Genomic DNA, 23,922 nt, shown 5'->3' on the forward strand with positions numbered 1-23,922 from the left:
TGTTCAGATCTACTTGCAAGGTTTCCACATCCTATGATGGCGCTTAGTTTGGAGAATGCTAGCATTGACCCCTAAATGATGACAAAACCCTCTTATGGATTTTGTGAGCGGGACTCCTTCCCAGAGGAAGGAGGCTGTCACCAAAAAAAAACGATGCTTCCGCCTCCTACCTGGAAGCAGACATCAGGAGCAGAGGAGCTCATCCTGGGCTAAAAGGAAAAGACAGGAGGCAAGATACAAGGAAACACAGGAGCAAAAACACAGAATAAACAGAATACACGACTGAACATACCAGCAGAGGTTTTAAGCAGCCTAATAAAGCTGTCAGGAATGTAGCCACCTCCACGAAACGCAGGCATATAAGTCTCCCCCTACAGGACCAACTTGCCATTCCACCATGCTGATGGCGGATGGGATGGCATTAGCGGCTGAACCCCCATGCTTCAAAGGGCATGGCAGCATGGGACCCGCCCACCAGGAGGTGAGACGGCTGCCATTCTGGACCCCATGCCACTATCCCAAACCACAGGGAAAGGAAGACCGATGAGAGCTTTTGGTCGGAAAATGTGACCGTGTGTATGCTCCATCGGACTTTTGCTGGCTGAATTTCCACCAGCAAAAGATTGAGAGCAGGTTCTCAATTTTCCGGTCGGAAAAAGTTCCGATCGCAAATTCAGATCATCTGTAGCAATTTTGATGCGCAATATTCCTACGAATGCTCGGAAGCATTGAACTTAATTTTCTGGGCTCGTTGTTGTGTTGTATGTCACCGCGTTCTTGACGGTCGAAACTTCAGCAAACTTTTGTGTGACTGTGTGTATGCAAGCCAAGCTTGAGCGGAATTCCATTGGAAAAACCATCCAAGATTTTTCCGATGGAAAATACGCTCGTGTGTATGTGGCATTAGAGGAGAAAAGCAATTGTGTCTGGGCCACCTGCCTTTAAGGGTCAAAATGCAATTGGTTGTTCTGTACCACCTGTGATTATGTCCTTGCTTGTAGCACACAGTACAAACAAAAACACATAAGGACCTAATTAACCTACATATCATAAAGTGGAACACTAAGCAAAGTTATTGCTTTTTTTGGATAGAATAGGTAAAGGCACAAAGGTAACCTAGCTCTGAGGAAGGGGGTGCACCCCCGAAAAGCGTTAGCTGTACGCTGTGTTCTGTGCATGCCCATGCATTGTTTTTATGGCCTTTTGTCAGTTGCATTTTGTGAGTACCCACTTTTATATAAAACATTTTTATTATTAAATTTTCTTTGTAATGCACTAGGTGTGCGCGCCTTCCATTTCTGTTTTTCTTGTAGTATATACCATTATATACCTTTCGCACCACCATTTTATTTTATATCTGTTACTCCACACCTTGGAAGACCTATTAGCGCTGGAAGTGACTGTGTTTTAAAGGTACAACCTTTACCTGTCTTTTAACCACCTTCAGACCGGACCATTTTGCTGGTAAATGACCAGAGGTCTTTTTACAATTTGGCACTGCGCTGCTTTAACTGGTAATTGCGCGGTCATGCAATGTTGTACCCAAACAAAATTTGCGTCCTTTTCTTCCCACAAATAGAGCTTTCTTTTGATGGTATTTGATTGCCTCTGCGATTTTTATTTTTTGCGATATAAACGTAAAAAGACCGCAAATTTTGAAAAAAAATGATATTTTCTACTTTTTGTTATTGGAAAAATCCAATAAACTCAATTTTAGTCATACATTTAGGCCAAAATGTATTCAGCCACATGTCTTTGGTAAAAAAAAAGTCAATAATTGTATATTTATTGGTTTGCGCAAAAGTTGTCACATCTACAAACTAAGGTACGTTTTCTGGAATTTACGCAGCTTTTGGTTTACGACTGCCTATCTCATTTCTTGAGGTGCTAAAATGGCAGGGCAGTACAAAACCCCCCCAAATGACCCCATTTTGGAAAGTAGACACCCTAAGGAAATTGATAAGTGGCATGTTGAGCCCATTGAATATTTTATTTTTTTGCCTCAAGCGATTGAATAATGACAAAAAATATATATATTTTTTTTTTTTTACACAAAGTTGTCACTAAATGATATATTGCTCACACATGCTATGGGCATATGTGAAATGACACCCCAAAATAAATTCTGCTGCTTCTCCTGAGTACGGGGATACCACATATGTGGGACTTTTTGGGAGCCTAGCCGCGTACGGGGCCCCGAAAACCAAGCACCGCCTTCAGGCTTTCTAAGGGTGTAAATTTTTGATTTCACTTCTCACTACCTATTACAGTTTTGAAGGCCATAAAATGCCAAGATGGCACAAAACCCCCACAAATGACCCCATTTTAGAAAGTAGACACCCCAAGCTATTTGCTGAGAGGCATTTTGAGTCCATGGAATATTTTATATTTTGCCACAAGTTGTGGGAAAATTACAAACTTTAATTTTTTTTTATTTTTTTTTCACAAAGTTGTCACTAAATGATATATTGCTCACACATGCTATGGGCATATGTGAAATGACACCCCAAAATAAATTCTGCTGCTTCTCCTGAGTACGGGGATACCACATATGTGGGACTTTTTGGGAGCCTAGCCGCGTACGGGGCCCCGAAAACCAAGAACCGCCTTCAGGTTTTCTAAGGGCGTAAATATTTGACTTCACTCCTCACTACCTATTACAGTTTTGAAGGCCATAAAATGCCAAGATGGCACAAAACCCCCACAAATGACCCCATTTTAGAAAGTAGACACCCCAAGCTATTTGCTGAGAGGCATGTTGAGTCCATGGAATATTTTATATTTTGCCACAAGTTGCGGGAAAATTACAAACTTTTTTTTTTTTTTCACAAAGTTGTCACTAAATGATATATTGCTCACGCATGCCATGGGCATATGTGAAATGACACCCCAAAATAAATTCTGCTGCTTCTCCTGAGTATGGGGATACCACATATGTGGGACTTTTTGGGAGCCTAGCCGCGTACGGGGCCCCGAAAACCAAGCACTGCCTTCAGGATTTCTAAGGGCGTTACAGTTTTGAAGGCCATAAAATGCCAAGATGGCACAAACCCCCCCCAAATGACCCCATTTTGGAAAGTAGACACCCCTAAATTTAGGGGTACACTAGTGAGACTAGGTAATAAATGGCGGGTGCCCTGAAACTATAAAAAAAATAACTAACCAACCAGCGTCACCTGTAACAGTTATATGGTGATCACTGGTGAAAGGGTTAACTAGGGGGCAATCAAGGGGCTTTATGCGGTAGTATATGGGGGTCCCTGGCGCTATAAAAAGCTGCGGCGAACCTAAATACCTACCTGCCTAACTAGCGTCACCTGTGACACTAATACAGCGATCAGAAAAACGATCGCTTATTAGGCTGGGTTCACACTGGAGCGATGTGGGAACGCCACGAATGCGCGGCGGGTTTCCGCATCACATGCCTCCCGGCGGCAGTTCACACTGCCCTATGCGAACTGCTGGGAGTGTCAGTGAAATGTTAATGACACCCCCAGATCAGTTCGCATATCGCAGTGCGATCTGCAAACTCGGATCGCATGGTGTGAACACCCATGCGATCCGATTCTGCTGCGGACCAAAAAAAGGGTCCCGTGCGAGTTTGCGGCGGGTGCGGCGGGTGCGACACGAATTCAGCCATACTATCTGTATGGCTGAACTCGAATCGCACAGAGATCGGATGTGATTTGCACTGCAATGCGGTGCGAATCACATCCGTTCTCATAAACCGCTGCAATGTGAACCCAGCCTTAGTGACACTGGCGACGGGGGGTGATCACGGGGTTAAACCTTTATTGGGGGGGTTAGGGGGGTACCTTAGAACTAAAGGGGGCTAACCCTAACTGCCCTAACAGTTATTACAGTCACAAATGACACCAATGCAAAAAAAAAAAAAAAAAAATTGGTGTCACTGTGACTGGGGGGGCAGGGGGTAATTGGGGGGTGATCGGGGGGTAAAGGGGGGGGTGTGAGTGTGCCTGGCATGTTCTACTGTGTAGTGTAGTGCTTGTGCAACTCACCGATGCTCTCTCCTCGGTGCCGGAACGAAAAATACCGACACGGAGGAGAGAATACATCACTTCCTCTCCTGTGTTTACATTACAGGAGAGGAAGTGATGTCACCGGACATTTTCATTCGTCGGGAGCGATCGCGAGGGGGTGGCCATGAATGAATGGCCGTCCCCTCGTCCGGGATCGCTCCCGAACGAATACTGACCGCCGCAGGCACCGGGCGGGGGCCCGATCGGGCCCCCGACCCGCGGGCAGGCAAGGACGTACATGTAAGCCCTTATGCCTGCCCGTGCCATTCTGTCGACGTACATCGTCGTGCGGCGGTCGGCAAGTGGTTAAACAGCATTTTGATTTGATTTTGAAGCTCCTCTCTAACTGAAGATCTATACAGGCCCATATTTGCAGATAAGAGAGTGAGTTTAGAGTTTCTCACTTACAAATCATTTAGCTCCAGTCTATTCACAGCAAAGAAGTAAATTCACACAAGTGATTATGTAGACCAGTGGCCTATCTGCTGTCTGCAAGAGGTAGCTATTAAATAATCATACATAATGTATAATTTCATATGCCTCTTGCTTAAAAACAAATTAAAAATAGTTGGTGGAAGAGTAAGAACCCCTGTCAGGTTTTAATTGCTGTCCATGTTCCCACTGGTGATATTCACTTTCGCTATTTGTTCTGGCCATTGTCCCAGGATAAAAATGGGGGGAAACAAAAAAAACACACAGTTGCCACCAGAACAAGAATAGATGGGCACTTATAGCTGTCAAGGGTTGATTTTCCTCACTTTTTGGAGATGTCCACTATTGTTGTGTCTTTGAGTCAGAAACTAAGGAGGAATCCAATGACCAATGGGGACACAGACAGAATAATAATTGGTCAGAAGTTCTAACCTTTCTTTACTCTACCCAATGCAACAAAAAAAAATGGCTGTAATTCCACTTTAATATTACATGTTATAGATTCACTTTAAAATTCATAGTGATACTAATGTGTACTAAAAATGAAAATAGATTTTTTTTAATAAAAAAATAAAAAAAGACTTATGTTAAGACAATTCTATTTTCAGAAACTCCTATGACTGTGACTTCAAAATGCCGAATTGGGACCTCTCTTCCCTTCCCTAGTGGTTATTTCCTGAAGAACCAATGGTTCCCCTCACATTGCAATCTTTCTTCCTTTGAGCCCTTGTTAAACATAAGTAAATGTTTAGCTGGAAAAATGATATATTTGATGGGTGATTCAACAATTCGTCAATGGATAGAATTCTTCCCAAAAGTCCTAAAGAGTAAGTATACATGTTGCTTTTGTAAATTTTAAATAAGGGAACAAGTTTTTTATTTAGGCTTTTATTGTTGTCCGTATTAGGGAGATTCACCCTCTCTTTGTCCTGATGACCATCCTCACTGAAAGTGAGAGTAAAAGAAAACCTCAAAATTTAGATTTTTCAACAGAACAGGAATAGATGGGTTACAGTACCTGCCGCCGATATTGTGCTTCCAGCACAATGGGATCGTGCTGGAAATCACCACTGCGAGGCTGTGCTTCTCGCGCTTGCCACCCCCACGAGATTCAGCGTATCCATAGGAATGCATTGGGGTGGCGAGCGGGAGGAGCGACATAGCTCGGAGCTGTCTCCCGCAATGGGGCTCACAGGTGTCAATCTCGCCACTAACAGCGGCGAGATTGACACAATATCGGCGGCACCCACTGTATCTTCCATTGGAGACACTAGTCCTGATGGCCCTGGTGACGGATCAAAGCATATAATAATCACCAGCACATCGTGGATCTTTAAGATTAGGGCAAAACCTTTTTTGAAGATGATCACAGCAGTAAGGTATGTTTTGGGGACATCCTTGGACCCCTTCATCAGGCATGAAAAAAAGGGATCTTGCATGGCCCCAAAACTTTGAATTTTATTGCTGTGATATGACCATCTCAATAAATGTTTGTTCTTAATTGTGATGATTCACAATGCTCTGGCAAATATGTGCTTTGCTCTATGGTTTTACCAGTCTCTGATTGGTATTTGCTACAGAACATGCTTACTCCTTGGCCTTTTCCAGGAAAGTTTGTGATGAGGATTATGTAAAGTATTTCTGTGATATTATATGTTTCTACTCTCAACCTGTTGTGTCAGAGGGGCAGGCCATACATGGTTTGAATCTCTTCCGGTTCAGCAGAAACTGGCTGAGATTTGAGCCAAGTATGGGCAGGCTGAATGTATCAAACTGATCGATCAATCAACTTGGATACAACCAGCATGTCTGGTTTTACCTGCGATTGTCGCTAACAGCTGCTTTAGCCACTAGCAATCATCACTGTCTTCTCCCGGCAGGGGCGGTTTGCCCTGCCCTCCCCTGCACCCTCTGCTGGGAGAAGACAATGGCCAGGCAGGAGGGATTCCCGCAGCAACACTCCCTGTGTTGCAACTCCTGGTTCCAGGAAAGAAATTTGCTCCTTGTATGGCCAGCCTAACTGTGCTTGTTAGATTATTGACAGAAGATGAGTTGATAAGAACAGACCCCAATGACACACATACAACAGGCAGCTTTTGTGCGCAAAGTGAGTCTAAAATCTTTATTCAGAATTGCTAGCAATATATGCAAGTAACAAAACAAGAGTGGAGGGGTAAACTCACTCCTAAGTTTCTAAGGGTTAACCAGGCTTCTACAGAGAGTTTTTTCCATCATTAATTTTAGGAAGCTGAAAGGAATTTGCAGAGATAGTTTATATCCTTGCAGATAAGCTATCGAAAATCTGCCTAAACACAATGAGTCATGCAGTGGGGGTTTTTAATTAAAATTTGTCTCAGACAAAAAAGTCTAAAACTCCAACGAGGAAGAAGTGTAAGATAAGGCACATACATTCTTTAAAAATAAGCTTATAGAATGGAGGGGAGATTACAAAATGGTGTTACGGTCGATCATATAGCTCTATTATAATCCCCTCTTAAGTCATAAAAATGACTTACTTTACTACAAGTATAAGGACTGAGGTAAGCTTTACTTTCAGCGCCTGGGTCATTGGTTCTAGTGGCTCTAAAATTAAACACATAATAAGCTTGAAACATGCATACAGAAATAATAAGAAAATTAAACCATAACATTTGTCACAGCAATATCGTTTAACCAGGAATATATTCCCCGAGCCCAAAACCTCCTAGACCATTTTAGAGGATCCCAATTCTGTGCAATCTTCTTCTTGGAATTTATTAACTTCTTTTCATTGTTGTGCAATTATGTCATAATAGTCAGGCATCTCTATACTGGTATTGTATATCCAAGTACAACACTCATAGTCCTCCGTGTGTTCGCAGAGACCAGTCAGTACTGCACTCATGCTTTTGATGGCTAGATCATGTAATTATACCTTATTTCTGATTAGCCTTTGCTCAATATTTAATAGATCAATATCTTCTGAGTTATTTTCCATAATAGCATCAATAATCCTAGAGTAATTATTTAGCTTTCTTATCATATATATTCCCCTCCCTGTGTATGAAGGTAACCAGGCCTGGTCTCCCTTAGTAAACAATTCTCTCTTCATTTTATGCCTAATAGGGTAACTTGGATACATACTGGCCTCAAGTAGGTGGTCTTCCTTATTGTTATACATTACTCCCATAATCGGGACCAAAGATGCCAAATAACACCATCCTTGGACATGAAGGGGAACCTAAGGATAACATACCTTCCTACAACACACATAGATACTTTGTCCTAGTGCAAATAGCTTCTTAGTGATAAGCTCCTGAGTGTACGTGTCCTGTGTTGCAATTATGAATTGGTATATCACTTACATTACCAGGGAGGGAAGAAAAGTTATGCAAGGTATTGTTTAAATCAGGGTCAGATATGTGGAACAGTGAACAGGCAGAGTTTTCCTTAAATTCACACAAGGAAATGTTAAATATTGACTGACTGCATGTAGAGGGGTTAGTCTTTGTATAATTTCCTAAATTGAAACACCAGTTCGGGAAATGACTTTTTCCAGTTATTGGAAAAGTAACAGTGTTGTTTTCATATAAACTTGATATTTTAGTTAAAACAATGGGAGGAGTTTCATTTAAAAAAAAAAAAGGTGATATTCAAAGGTACAGCCATAAGGGGAATACGGGCTGTACTAGGATGCAGTTTACTACATATCCAATGTTTCTCATAACCTGATTTTTGTGCATACTTGAACTTCATATGTAAAATTTTATCATGGAATGTGGTTGACACTTCCCCTATCTAATTTTCTCCCAATGATTCTCTTTTTGATCTGTTACATGTGTCATGTATAGGTTGTGTTCCACATATGCCTTTTATGGCACCCAAGTCCTCAGGGTGATATATACAGTTAGTTATGATCCATGTGGGTAGGAACACAAGCGGGGTGTTCAAAAATAGGGGGCACAAGGCCTTCCTAGAAGTCTGTGGTGAAATAAGTGAGGTCATCTTTTTCAGAGTCTTGACCACCTGCTTCACTCAATATTCGAGAATTTTCACTGCTTACGTCACCTCCTTTATCTTTAATCTTCCTCACACCACTGGCATGAATCCAGGCCTGTTGTCCCTGTACCAGAATAGCTGTGCTGGTAACAGCAATCACTGTGCTTGGGGGTCTGAAGGGATACTCCTGCTTCTTGGTGTGGTTCAATTGCTGGACCACCACGGTGTCACCCATCTGGAAAGGGTGTGTAGGTTCCTGTGAAGAAAAAGGAGAGGTGCGAGCAACATTTCTTTCAATTTTATCCAAAATTTGAAGTTTTCTTACATATCCTTCCTGAATGAGATCAAGGTCCCCTCTTTCTAACATACGTGGCTGTCTGGCCCATGGGGTGGGGAACGGCCTACCCATTAGGACTTCAAAAGGAGAACATCCTGTTTTCTTAGAGGGTGTCATTCTTACCTCAGCTAGAACTGCTGGGAGGACCTTCTTCCAATTGGAATAGGTACCTCCAGTGGCCTTCCTGATCTTATCCTTAATGGTTCATCCTTTTCACTATACCTGAACTTTAAGGGTGATTTGGTATGTGAAACTTCCAGTAAATTTTGAGCGTTTTTACCAGATCTTGGCAGACTTTGGCCACAAATGCAGGGCCATTGTCAGAGTTGATCTAAAGCGGGCATCTCCATCTGGGAATGATTTCCTGTGTAAGAATTCTCACTACTGTTTGTGCATCTTGCTTTGTTGTGACTAGGGATGAGCTCTGGCGTGTTCGCATGCTCCATGTGCAGAGCCCGCCAGGAAGTCGGCACAGCACTGCGCTAATCACAGGCAGTGAGACATTGCCCGATCTCTGCAGCCGCGCAACGGGGCAATGTCTCACTGCCTGTGATTATTGCTGTGCCGACTTCCTGGCAGGCTCTGCACGTGGAGCATGCAAATGCACCGGAGCTCATCCTTAGTTGTGACAAACATTTCTATCTTGAGAAGATGTTCACTATTACAAGTAGGTAATTACTCTGTAACAAAATCCCAATAAACACTTTAGATGCCCTCAACCAAATAGTCTCACACTCATATCAATTATGGAATTTACACAATAAAAAATTCAATCTTATTTCTAGATCTCCATCCCACGCCTCCTTTGTAGGAGATCCAAGATCCTTTTCACTATACCTGAACTTTAAGGGTGATTTGGTATGTGAAACTTCCAGTAAATTTTGAGCGTTTTTACCAGATCTTGGCAGACTTTGGCCACAAATGCAGGGCCATTGTCAGAGTTGATCTAAAGCGGGCATCTCCATCTGGGAATGATTTCCTGTGTAAGAATTCTCACTACTGTTTGTGCATCTTGCTTTGTTGTGACTAGGGATGAGCTCTGGCGTGTTCGCATGCTCCATGTGCAGAGCCCGCCAGGAAGTCGGCACAGCACTGCGCTAATCACAGGCAGTGAGACATTGCCCGATCTCTGCAGCCGCGCAACGGGGCAATGTCTCACTGCCTGTGATTATTGCTGTGCCGACTTCCTGGCAGGCTCTGCACGTGGAGCATGCAAATGCACCGGAGCTCATCCTTAGTTGTGACAAACATTTCTATCTTGAGAAGATGTTCACTATTACAAGTAGGTAATTACTCTGTAACAAAATCCCAATAAACACTTTAGATGCCCTCAACCAAATAGTCTCACACTCATATCAATTATGGAATTTACACAATAAAAAATTCAATCTTATTTCTAGATCTCCATCCCACGCCTCCTTTGTAGGAGATCCAAGATTCCCACAGAACAACAATGATATGGTGGACTTGTCATGGTGGATCAACCATAATCTAACCTCCCTTACGAATTTTATGGAAAACAACAATTTCTCCTCATTTGCATCTCTTAAATTGAAACATCAGATCCCAAATATAGAATTTTGTGGATACCTGCAGATTAGACATTTCTTCAACACATATTTCCAAACAACAAATCCCTCTCCCCCCTCGTTTTTTGAAAATATCTGTCTTAAAGCACCAAGAAAATCCGGTCTCATCTCAGAAATATATCTTAACCTTCTCAATCACAATGAAATAACCAAACTTCCATACATGATCAAATGGGAACAGGAAATACATTTCTTGCTCTCATCTCATGATTGGGACATTTGCATCAGCAATTTACACAAATGCACGAGATCAATCACAGTCAAAGAGACCGCACTAAAATTATTTACCAGATGGTACTATGTCCCAGTCAAATTACATTCTATATTCCCCACAACACCTCGTACATGCTTCAGAGGCTGTGATTCCCCAGGCTCATTCTCACACATCTTTTGGGACTGTTCCAAAATCCCATATATATGGAAACAGTTAGAGAATTTTGCCTCAGTGATCTCAAAAAAAAACATAAAACTAACATAACATAAAACTAACCTTTCAGAACTGTCTCCTATATGCACCTATCCCCTCTCTTTCCACCTACAATATGAGATTGATTCATACAATATGTGTCGCAATTCATTGGCTAATTGCTTTCCATTGGAAATCGCATTCCATCCCCTTGGATCACCTTAAAAACAGAATTAACAACATTAATCTGATGGAAAAGATATTTCATATCACACAGAATACCACACATTTATATAGTAAGAAATGGGATCCCTGGTTTAATCATTCTACCTCCTTTTTTAATCCTCCCTAAAACTGGATCTCCTATACATGACTGTCTAAGGCCGCGTACACACGGGCGGACTGTTCGCCCAACTTTGTCCGCTGAACAGTGTTTGGGCGGACAGTCCGCTCGTGTGTGGGCTTTCAGCGGACAGTTTCAGCGGACAGTCTGACGAACAAGGTTTTTCGGAAATTCCGTAAAACTGTCCGCTGAAACCTTGTTTGAGCGAACAGTCCGCCCGTGTGTAGGCTTGTTCGACAAACTAAGTATGGCGCATGCTCAGAAAGGCTTAACACGCCGAAAGTTATAATGCAGTGTATAGGACGTCGTATTTTTCGTCCCGTCGTACGTGCCGTTCACGTCATCGCGCACGGTTTCAGCAAACTGTTCGTTCGTCGTGTGTGGCCATGTCCGTCCATGCTAATTTTGAGCGGACTGTTTGCCGAAACTGTTTGACGGACAAAGTTGGGCGAACAGTCCCCGCGTGTGTACGCGGCCTAAGACTTACCGCACTATTGCGGCTCTAGCCCATCACTATGCCAAACTAAACCACAAACTATTGCAATATATATGCACTGAATTTTGTACATATTTTGTATCTATGGTGATTTTCTATGTTTAACTTAAAACGTAGCCAGATGGCTCTTACCGAATCTGATGGACTGATGGACCTTAAATTATAAGGCTCCATGCACACTGGAGCTCATAAACTGCAGTTTATTGGAGTTTGAGTGTTTTTTTTAAAAGCCCATAAACTCTACTCTATGTTAGCCTATGTGTCCATGCACACATGGGCGCTTTTTAGCTTTAACGAGCAGTGGAGTTTATGGGCTTTTTTCTGAATGCCAGAAATTTGTGTTCAAAGTGCCATTTTTCACTGCCAAAAAATGGCAAACGCTTATAAACGCTCATAAACGCACTTTAATTAGTGTTCGGCATTCTATTTTTTCAATGCATTGTGAGATTTTGGAATGCACTGTGGGATTTTTGGAGTGTCCTCTGTGCATTTTTATTGAAAACGTCCATAAACGCTAACGCTAATAAACGCTCATAAACCAACGTTTTTTGCAGAAATCTGGCATCCAGAAAAAGCTTTTTTTGAGCTTCAGTGTGTATGGAGCCTTAGGGACAAACTCGCCTGATATCCACCATACACTGAGATGATTTGCAGCCAATGTGCTCCAGAAGATCGCTCAGCGGCTCTCCCACATGCCAAACTTCAAGCAGAGATAGTCACTCAGCACACTCCGGCATCAGCGTGTGATATTTCAAACAGACCTGCTAATAGGGGGTAGCGGCTCTCTTCCAAAGTGAATTGGCAGGACAATTTTAGCAAATATAACACTTTCTTTGGTCTTCACACACGGATTCCTCCAGAAAGGGTTTTTAAATGATATGAGAAAGAAAAGAGGAGAACTTCATAGTGCTGTAAATCAAGGGTGTTTATTCCAAAAAAGTTCTTAACATGCACTGCACGAAAAATAAAACAACACACAGGGCTAAGCTATCAGCTGGTGTGTGGTGACGTCATGGGGTTCTCTCCAACCTCCGGGTTGCCGTATTGCGTCAAATTTTTGACAGTTTTAGAAAATTACAGTGGCTTTAGATTTAGATGGAAAAGTATTTTTTAATAACATTGAATTACAAAACAGCTTGTGTGGAAATGTTACATGCTATATTCTTTTTTTAAACAAAAACGGAATTCCTCTTTATATTACAGATGACATCTGTTAGTGGAAATCTGTTAGAGGAGAAATATGCAGACAGCTGTTGACCATTTCCATTTATTTTTAGATTTTTCTAAATTACTAAACCCATCTATTAACTGGCTGCAAGCACATTTTGAATTATAGTAAGCCAATACAAGGTTTTCCTTTTTTGCTAATTTCTGAGATTAAAATAAATGTTTATTTAACGTGAATGTGTATTCCATTTTATAAGTCTCCCTGCCTAAGGCTTGATTCACATCTATGCATATTGCGTTTTTCAATACACGCTTTTTGATCAATTAACGTCTATGAAACCTGAAAAAAAAAAGTCCCATTCTATAAAATGTGAACTACATCAAAAGGAAACCATGTTAAAGCGGTAGTAAACCCGCATTTTTTTTTTTTTTTTTTTTAAACCTGCAAAGCAAAAGGCATAATGAGCTAGTATGCACCGCATACTAGCTCATTATGAAATACTTACCTTAGAACGAGGCCCCGACATCTCGCCCGATCCACGCCGAGGAAGCCGACATGCTCCCTCGGCGTCTCTTCCGGGTATCGCGGCTCCGGCGCTGTGAGTGGCCGGAGCCGCGATATCGTCACTCCCGCGCATGCGCGCGGGAGATTTAAATCCGGCCGGGCGAGCGCTGCCGGATTTTCACGGAGAGAACCCCCTTGTGCGCATGCGCCGCTGCAGTCAGCGGCGCATACCGAGGGGAATATCTCCTAAACCGTACAGGTTTAGGAGATATTTTTTTTACCTACAGGTAAGCCTTATTATAGGCTTTCCTGTAGGTAAAAGTTAAAAAAGTGGGTTTACTTCCACTTTAAATGGACTGTAGTGTGTTTCTGCAAAACTAAAAATGCACTAAAAAATGCCTAGGTGTGAATCAGACCTTATGCCCCGTACACACGATCGGAATTTCTGCCAGAAAAAGTCCGATGTGAGCCTTTGGTCAGAAATTCTGACCGTGAGCTTGCTCCATTGAACTGAGATTGAGAGCAGGTTCTCTATTTTCCGACGGAAAAAGTTCAGATCGGAAATTCCGATCGTCTGTAGCAATTCCAACACGCAAAATTCCTACGTATGCTCGGAAACAATTAGACGCATGCTCGGAAGCATTGAACTTCCTTTTTTCGGCTCGTTGTAGTGTTGTAAGTCACCACGTTCTTGACGGTCGAAATAACTTTTGTGTGACCGTGTGTATGCAATTCTAGCTCGAGCGGAATTCCGTTGGAAAAAACATCCAAGATTTTTAGACGGAAAATCTGCTCGTGTGTACGGGGCTAAGAGTAAACAATATTTCATCTATTGCCTTGATTAGCCAGAAAAAAATTCTGAATCCCTATTTTAACCACTTCCCAACCACAGATATACTGCGGCAGGGCGGCCTCTCTGTGTCAGATCACATACCTAGTAGTTTGTGATCTGATACTTCCTGGGGCATGTGCTCGCCGCATACGACCCGCTCCCTATGTGATCACATACAACGGGAGCCCAGCGGTGGGTACCACGGAATCAATGTCCTCTGGCACCTGATGTTTGTACAGTTCACAGGCAGAATGGCGATCTGCTTATGTAAACAAGGCAGACTGCCGTTCTGTCAGTAGGGAAGGAATTGATCCTGTGTTCCTACAAAAGCAAGAACACAGATCAGTGTCTTCCCATAGTAAAAGCACCTTCCCCACAGTGATAAGAACACTGGCTAGGTACACAGTTAACCCTTTGAGTGCTCCTGATGTTAACCCCTTTCCAGCCAGTGTCATTAGTGTGCAGTGGCAGTGCATATTTTTTAGCACTGATCACTGTATTGGTGTCACTGGTCCCTAAAAAGTGTCCGTTAGTATCTGAATTGTCTGCAACAATATCGCAGTCCCACTATAAGCTAGTGATTGGCGCCTTTACTAGTAAACAAAAAATTGTAAAAAAAAAATCCCATGGTTGTAGACGCTATAACTTTTGCACAAACCAATCAACGTACTTTTATTGGGATTTTTTTTTTTTTTTTTTTTTACCACAAATATTTAGCAATACATATTGGCCTAAATTGATGAAGAAATTAGATTTCCTTCCATTTTTTTTATTGGATATGGTTTATAGCAGAAAGTAAAAAATATTGGGGGTTTTTTTTTTCAAAATTTTCGGTCTTTTCTTGTTTATAGCACAAAAAAGAAAAACCACAGAGGTGATCATATTCCACCAAAAGAAAGCTCTATTTGTGAAAATAAAGGACATCCATTTTATTTGGGTACAGCGTTGTACGACAGCGCAATTGTCAGTTAACGTAGTGCAGTGCCGTATCGCAAAAAATGGCCTGATCACGAAGGGGGTAAATCTTCTAGAGGTCAAGTGGTTAACTTTGTTGGTGCCTAACCTTCCCTGTCTTCATGGCTTTAAACCTTGTCAATTTTCATTCCAGTGTCCAGTCAGATTGCCTACTTATCAATTGTCAAAGCCACCTTTCATTGGAATGGGAACATCAGACCTCTTGTTAGGACATATTAAAAAAACAGCGACTGGGATGACAGGTGTAGGCAAACAGCAACGGCCGCTCCAGCAGTTACTATTTTTGCCACTGGAATCCAGTGTATGCACGTGATCTCCATGTAAGGGCCAGTTCACACCAGAACCCATGTTACGTGTGCGTTTCTTGCACCATGTTCAAAACACACTACATTTGCGGTCTGCAGTGGGTGTCAATGTTAACTTAAGCTGGCAAACACAGTGTATTTCTTGCACCAGATCATATAATACAGTAGTACCATGCGATCCAGTTGCTCTGTGTTTTATAAAGCAATGCATGCACTACTTTTTGCTGTGGTCCAGTGCGATTTCAGCCCATTTAAATTAATGGACTGAAATTGCACTGCACCCGTATCACATTTAAATTCCACAAAAATGCACAGCACATTTCTTTTGCAATTCATGGTGTGAACCGGTCCTAAAGAAAGTATTGCAGACCTTGCCTGTACTCCTTTAACATAACTATGATTAAGGCCTGATGGCCGAAACGCGTTGTTTTTTTTGACTGTTGTTCACATGCAATAATAAAACAATGTTTTATCCGACTTCCATGGCACAAGTCTTTCCCCTTTTTTGCATGGATTACATGGAGGTTTGCATAGACCTCCCAGGCTGAGTGCTGTGTTCTTGAGGCTCACCAGGCATTACACAGGAGGTAGTAGCTTGGATACACTGTTCCAACTCTTTTAACATTCCTTCCTGTGTTGCAGTCAATACTGAAATCTGCAGTGTCAGAAACCAGAGAGCCATGGCATCACTCCCTCAGTCACGTAGCAGTACTAGTGCCTTGCTTTTGGCTGCTAGGTGTGAATACTGTCATGGGGGAGGAAGCTGCATACTCCCACATACCCAGAAGAAGTCACTAGTGTTGCTGGCTGCAATGGAGGAAGGGGTGTCACTGTGTCAAGTAAGTGCAGGAGTCGGGTGTGATAACCTTTAGAAGTATAAGACCCCTTTCACACCACACCGCCCTTTGTGTCAGCGGTAAAACGCCGCTATTTTTGGCGGCATTTTACCGCCGGATTTGCGGCGCATTTCGGACGCTCCCGGGGAGCGTTTTTACCCTCCGCTAGCCCCCGTTTTTACCCCCCGCTAGCGGCGGCGTTTTGCCAGCGGCATTACAGCGCTGCCCCATTGTTTTCAATGGGGAACAGCGGTGGAGGAGCGGTAAACACACCGCTCCTTCACCGCTCCAAAGAAGCTGCTGGCAGGACTTTTTTCTGACGTCCTGCCAGCGCACCGCTGTAGTGTGAAAGCCCTCGGGGCTTTCACACTACACACAATGGTGCAGCTTCTTTAGGGCGGATTGCAGGCGCTATTTCTAACGCTATAGCGCCTGCAAAACGCCCTGGTGTGAAAGGGGTGTTAGGGAGTTAGGGTGGAGAGCTTTGCTAAGGCACTTTCACTAAGGCAAAGTGATGGTCTCTCATAAAGGTTAATTGGTTAGGGTTAGGCTTCATGGCGTGAGTTTAATTTAGGTTTCAGGTGTTACAACAGGTTAAATGTTAAAGTGTTACTAAACCCAGGATGCTGCATTCACTATGTCTGATCTACCGCAGTACACAGAACATGGAAATGCAACACCTTTAGTAAATATGAACTGCTAAATACCTTTCCCCACCAACATTATATAGCAGTCTTAGTGACTTCTATTAGTGTCTGGTTAAAGCTTGTAGGAGGAGTTTTAATTCTACTCTGACTGTCCTATAAAGCTGCAGGACCTATGACCCTCTGTCTAGACAGTGCTGAATGGATCTGTGCTGATCACATGCACTCTCTAGTGTAGCACAGCCCCCTAGGGGACTGCTTAGAATTATCTGCTCATCTGCCTAGAGGCGATTCAGTTCGCATTGTGCGCTATATAAGTATTTCATTCATTCATTCATCTGCACGGCCATGACCAAGTGAACCTTCCAACTCACCTGACACTCTGGGTTCAGATATCCTTGTAGCACTGTGTGGCAATAATCAAACAACTCAGTATAATTAGATTCTGAAATATTTTACTTGAACCAAATAAGGGAAAGTTATTTCAAAGAAAGGTAATAAATCTGCTTAGCCGAGATTACAGTGCCAATGGGTCAGCAACAACATTATATACATATATGTGCACTCCCTTTTGATCAGAGGTCACCTAGTGGATGTTTCAGTTAACTACTTATGCTGCCACACTGAGAAATATGTAATCTAGCCAGCCAATGCTATTCTAATGAAGGGTGATGTGGAAATGTGAGGCCTATGATTTTTACCCTCAATGATAATCAGCATTAATAAATGGACATACAATATGGCTTACACAGTGTGTCAGAAAACTGCCTGGACATTCTGAGAACAGCTGACATCATAAAACCGCTCTGGTATGTTATCTAGAGTTAGTATCTAGGAAGCTCTGTGAAAAAATGTGATCTCTGAGTCTGATGATATTTACCAGATTCAACCTCCAATAGTATAAACAGTATTCTGTTATTCTGTCTGTGGATTAAAGATTTTGCTCCCTAACCATATTGTTGGTTATTTATATTTACCACTGCATATATATTTTTAAAAATAAATTGCCTTTTTTTAAACTTTACATATTAAATTATACATAACTTTTTTTTTAAGGCTATTATCCGATTAATTGTTTTAATCAAAACAATAATCGCCCAACTAATCGATTATGAAAATAATCGTTAGTTGCAGCCCTACGTTCATTCCCATTCTCTATGAATCACCTTATCCTCCTCAATTGGGCTATTCATCAATATCCGAGGGTCTTTAGTTGATAGTGACTTTCTTATTAGATTCCCTAGCAGATCTTCCCCCTGATCTCTTCTTGGCTGCATACTTGGGTCAGGTTACAGTTTTTTGGTACTCCCACAGCTTCAGCTTCTATGGCTCCCCTGTGTTTATATTCCACCCCCTGGCACACAGCCTGTACTCCTTCAGGAGGCAAGTGAATCCAACTCCTCTGACCATTCTGGGTGAAGCGTGGTCTTCGGGAAAGAGCATTAGCGTCTCTATTTCCCACTCCTGGCCAATATTTCAAACTGAATTGGAACTCAGATAAAGCAGCTAACCACCGATGCCCAGTGGTGTCCAACTTAGCAGTAAATATTATGTAGGTCAGAGGGTTGTTATCTGTCTTCACCACAAAGTCGGCTCCATACAGGTAGCCCCGGAGTTTATCCACTACGGCCCACTTGAGAGCCAAGAACACCAACTTGTGCACCGGATAATTCTTCTCAGGAGGAGTAAGGCTGCGGCTCACATAGGCTACTGGGTGGAGTTTCCCCTTCTACTCCTGGTACAACACTCCCCAATACTATCTCTACTGGCATCCACATGTAATTCGTAAGTCTTCGAAGGGTCAGCGTAGGCCAACACCAGAGCCTCAACCAGACTCTCCTTCAACCTCTCAAAGAACCTCTGACACTGTCCATTGGTCCTGAATAGATTCCCTAGGCTTCCTGCCTCCCACTTTCTGGGTCTTCTGCTGTTCTCCATCGGTTTGCTTCTGTAGCATCTCATTCAATGGGCAAGCAACTTGTGAGAAGTTCTTTGCAAATCATCTGTAGTAGGAGCAGAAACCCAAGAATGACCTCAATTCGATGACTGTAGTTGGGCAGGACCAAGAAGTGACCGCCTCCAGTTTTTGGGGATCAGTGTCTATCCCCACTCTGGCACATGTCCTAAGTAGGTGACAGAGGTCTGGTAGAATTGCCACTTCTCCAATGACAGCTTCAATCCCTCTTCATGTAATTGCTGGAAAACCTTCTCCATTCGAGCCTCGTGTTCTTCCAATGTTCAGCCAAACATGACGGTGTCATCTAGGTGGACTAATACTTGCCTTAACTGAGGATGTATTTTCCCAACACGAGCACCCTCTATGGCCAAGGGAGTAAGTAGCCTTCTTATCAGATTGGTATTAGTGCCCATCAGTAGAGAATTTAAACCGGCTCCAGGTGGTCGGGGAAATACAACTGCCAACACGTCAAAGGGCTCTGGTCTTCCGACTAGAGCAGAGTCAAAGGTTAATTTGATAGGTATGTAACCATCGTAAGGGCACTTCTGAGTTCTGATACCCCAAATTTCTAGCTTGCCAAGTTTGCACAAGGGGATATGTTTCAAGCACTTATGATAGAAGTCTAGATACAGCAATGTTACTTGAGTTCCAGTATCCAGCAGTGCTTACGTGTAAATGCCATCCACCTGGATTGATACTTTAGGGGAAGACCCCACTAAGTTTTTGGGTAGGTTTGCCCCTAGTGACTTTAGGGTGTGTGCTCTAACAGGCCTCGTGAAAGACGATGATTATGATTTAACTGCTTGTTTGGTAAGGTGTACATTGATTTCCTGTCCCCTTCTCCCATGCTTCGGAGGTTTTAATTTGTTGTCGTGCTTAAGCACTGACGGGTGAGGGAGAACTGATAACCTGCGTCCTCCTTTTTTGATTTTCTTCTGGTCTCCCTTCTTATCATGTGAGCGCAGCCTTCCCAGCACGCAGTCTTCCTTTGGGACTCCCAACTAGATAGAGCACTAAGCCCACGTACACACGGTCGGAGATTTTGACAACCAAATCTGTCGGATTTTGCCCGTCAGATTTAGTCCGATGGATTGTGTCTGAAACTGTTGCATACACACGGTCGGGCCAAGTCGTCTGATTTCACGGTTGCCAAGAACGTGGTGACGTAAGCCGTGTACGGCGGGACTAGAAAAAGGAAGTTCAGCACCACGTCCGGCACCCTTTGAGCTCCTTCAGCTGATCTCGTGTTTTAGTAGAAGTTTGGTGAAAGACGATTCACGCTTTTCAGATTAGTGATTCAGATCACTACTGCTCTTCAGTTTGTATTTGTCTTTGCGTATCTGATAATCAGTGCATGCAGTCATTAAGTATTTGCTTCTCATTGTGGACTCTATCTTGGTATAGTACGCTTTGAAAGGCATTTTTTATTGTCTGCTTGCTTCTGCTATTCAGGTTAGTTTTTCTGGTGTCCGTTCTGACTAGCCGACCGTTTTCCAAACATGTTTCGTCTACGTACTCATCGTACAGTTTGTGCTGTGCAGGGGTTCTTACTTTGACTTTGACACAAGCCAAAGGGCTTGTGTCAAAGTCAAAGTAAGAACCCCTGCACAGCACAAACTGTACGATGAGTACGTAGATGAAACATGTTTGGACGACCAAGAATTGGTTGCGCCAGCGTCACCAGTTCTCCCACATGCCTTTGCTTCATGAGATCCGCGAGAATAATCCTGATCATTTCTGGATTATTCTCAGGATGACGGACCCCGTTTTTCACTGTCTGCTGGCTTTGCTGTCCCCTTATATCACCAGGCAGGATACCTGCATGCAGCAAGCCATCACTCCAGAGCAGAGGCTCATCGCCACGTTGCGCTACTTGGCGACAGGGAGAAGCCTTCAGGACCTCAAGTTCTCTACGGGCATCTCCCCCCAGGCTCTGGGGATCATTATTTCAGAGACCTGTTCTGCCATCATTCAGCTCCTACTGAAGGACTATATTATGCTAATTTTTAACCTTAAACATCACATTCTATGTATTTCATGATTGCTAATGTCTTGCATTTCTTTCCTCATTCCCTAATTACCATCATTGCAATATGCTCTAATTCATATGCTCTGCCCCTTTGTCCTCATGTGGATTTGCCTCACTAACTTCCCCACCATGCTCTTCTTGGCCCCTAAAACTATAGTCTAGTCACTTGACAATGTCTTTTGGCAGCTCCATAGTATTGCTTTCCCCTAAACACCCCCTAAAATCTCTACAAATGTGATGTGTGTGCTTCAATTCATGCAAAGTGACCTTTTTATTGTTTTTTGGAGTTGTGCCAAACTCATTAGTAACCCCCCTCTCCCCAACTGCTACCTTAGCTGATAGCAATCTTCTATCTGATGACTTGACCCAACACAATACACACTCTAAATACCTTTTTCATGATCACATTTATGGAACAAATGACCAAAGCATGTAGTGTAAGGGCCTCAATACTTTCAAATGCTATTTTGATTTTTTTAACACATACATTTTCTTGCTATGTAATAGCAGAATGTCAAAATGTGCTTCCATTTTGTTATTATGACACTTCTTACCTGTCCGGTGGGCTGCCAATAGTGTAACTAAGGAGGGGCTTCACAAAGTATCACACATTATTTAGGCATTCAGCTCTCAATCAAGTAGAGAGGGTTACCTCTCCTAAACACCCCCCCTCATTTTTTATCAAGGGCCCATCAGATGGGGGGGTGGGGGGTTAGGACTCTCATAAGGGGACCTTATACTTTAGGCTTTAAATACTCATTTAAAAAAATGTTATACTAATTTTGTCCAAAAATGTGGGTGTCTAATCTGCATGCAATGTTGATTTGTAAAATTACTAGTTTTTTTTCTTGTGTCACTACACAGTGTCCTTCAACGCAATAGGCATGGCAGACTGTGGCCTCCCACTTTGCCATTTTTCGTCAAGTTGTGCCTTTTTCACCAACAGTGCAAACCCAAGTTCAGAGCGAGATGAGGGGACAGTCTCTTCTTCAGATAATCTTATTATGTTGTGGGTCTGCTACACACACACCTTCTTTTTGTTAACTAATGTGTAGTGCATTACTGATCTAAATCATGCTCATTTTCAGCACCCTGGTAGGAAAATGGCATGATTGTCCAAATTTACACATCACTGTGGGTGCTTTTTACTAAAGGCACATCCACTATGCACTACAAGTGCACTGCAAAAGTACACCTGAAACTGCACTTGGAGTGCAAAGTGGAGTTGCCTTTAGTAAATCCCCCTCCTTCTCAGCACAAACTCATATTTCACTACAAATACATTTTAATCCCAATGAAAAAGGAAGCCACACATTGTTGAGAATTCAACTTTTTAATACAAGCACATTCATATGTGCGTTTAGTAAAGGTTTTTACAACAAACCAAGATATTTTGGGTATCCAAAACCCAGTTTAATCATATTTATTTTTTACTTGTTTTTTTGTGTAAACAGGCATGTAGCAAACCGTAAAATACAGAACACAGGAACTTACAAAGTTCAACTTGGAAAAGTGAAGACAATATCAGACCTGAGTATGTACAAACTGGGCTGATATTGCCTTCATCACATGGGGTGTAACCCCTGAAAAATACAAATTTGGAAGATGCACACAGTGTGTCAACATGTGCTAACTCCCATCATGGGGGATCAATGTACATGCTTTGGGGCTGCAACCCCTTCATCTCAGACACTTTCCACAAAACATGTACATCGATCCCCCATGATGGGAGATAGCACATGTTTACACACTCTGTGCATCTTCCAAATTTGGAATTATGCAAAATACAACATTTAAAAAAAAAAAAAGCAAAAATAAAACCCTATCTAGTTTTTTCGTTTTCACACTCTCCCCAAAACATCAATGATGTTCTTCATTTTATTTTTAACATCATTGATGTTTTGTTGTACAATTTCCAAATCCCTATTGCACCCCATTATCTCCCCGATCAAGATCTGGGCACTTTCACTGGTAAAACGGGAATCTTCCTCCACATCACCTAGAAAAAACAAAACAAACACACCATGTAATCCAAATATGGTGCTATACATTGATGAGCTTACCGGAAGCTGTGTTCTCCGACACTCACCTGTTGTGGTGACAATTTGACCAACCTCAACGATCTCTCCTTCTTCCTCCTCCTCCTGCTCCTGCTCCTCTGTTTCTTCTTTTGGAAGTTGCCCTTCTTTGGGAGGAGTGTGGTCCCTGGTGTCCTCATGGTCCCTGGTGTCCTCATACTTGCCGAGTCTTCTCTCCCCTATGAGAATGTAAACAAAGATTAATTAGCACACAGAGGGCATATATAGGAATATGAAACATTGCTTGGAAGTGTTGTACAATTGTTTTTTTGGGCCGGGTTACAAGGTGAGAACATTATTGGGGCCACTTTGTTAAGCTGGAATACTTCCCTGTAGAACGATGTTTCATACGAACGAACGAAACCATGACCTTGAAAGTGGCCATTTTAAAATGCACAACATGAAATCAAAGCACATGGAGCATGTATGCAAGCAAGAATAATCATATGAACACACGACAACTACTTACTTTTTTTAAGAACACGCTTGATCCTTATGTACTGCTCGTGCTCCCTCAGTTTCAGGTCTGACCAGCTTTTTCTCAGTTGATCCTTGGATCGGCGTACCCCAAAATTCTTCAGAAGACTCTTCACAACTTTATTCATGATCTTGGCCTTTCTGATATTTGGGTTTGGGTAAGGTCCATACTTCCCATCATAGTCGGTCCTCTTCAATATGTCGACCATCTCCAACATCTCTCCAAAAGACATATTTGAGGCCTTAAATCTTGTCTTCCTGGATCGGGACATTTCAGGCTCCGGGCTTTCCTCACCCTCCTCCTCCTTAGTGGAACTATTATTGCGCACCTGCGTTCTCTCCGCCATGTGCTCTCCCCACTGCGCGGGAAGCGAAGGGGCGGGGAATAGTCTGGAAAGATCTCAGGGGCGGGCGGAGTTTCACGCATGAGCACTGTATATAAAACGCCACACATGTGTAACGTCCATATGATCTGGGAGGAGAGTGTGAGTCACGG

At 42.7% G+C, this 23,922-nt stretch overlaps 1 protein-coding gene across 2 annotated transcripts in view; it reads left to right on the forward strand.

Annotated features, from left to right (window-relative positions):
* Positions 1-23,922, forward strand: part of LOC143935833 (NXPE family member 1-like) — a 164,203-nt gene that overhangs the window by 132,757 nt on the left and 7,524 nt on the right. For both annotated transcript variants that reach the window (XM_077459949.1, XM_077459950.1), the window contains exon 5: positions 5,081-5,299. In XM_077459949.1, coding sequence (XP_077316075.1) covers positions 5,081-5,299 — 219 coding nt within the window. The remainder of the gene's footprint in view (positions 1-5,080; positions 5,300-23,922) is intronic.

This window comes from Lithobates pipiens, unplaced genomic scaffold, assembly GCF_037356315.1.
Source record: "Lithobates pipiens isolate NorthernLeopardFrog02 unplaced genomic scaffold, aLitPip1_a1.2 Scaffold_28, whole genome shotgun sequence".
Lineage (NCBI taxonomy): Eukaryota > Metazoa > Chordata > Amphibia > Anura > Ranidae > Lithobates > Lithobates pipiens.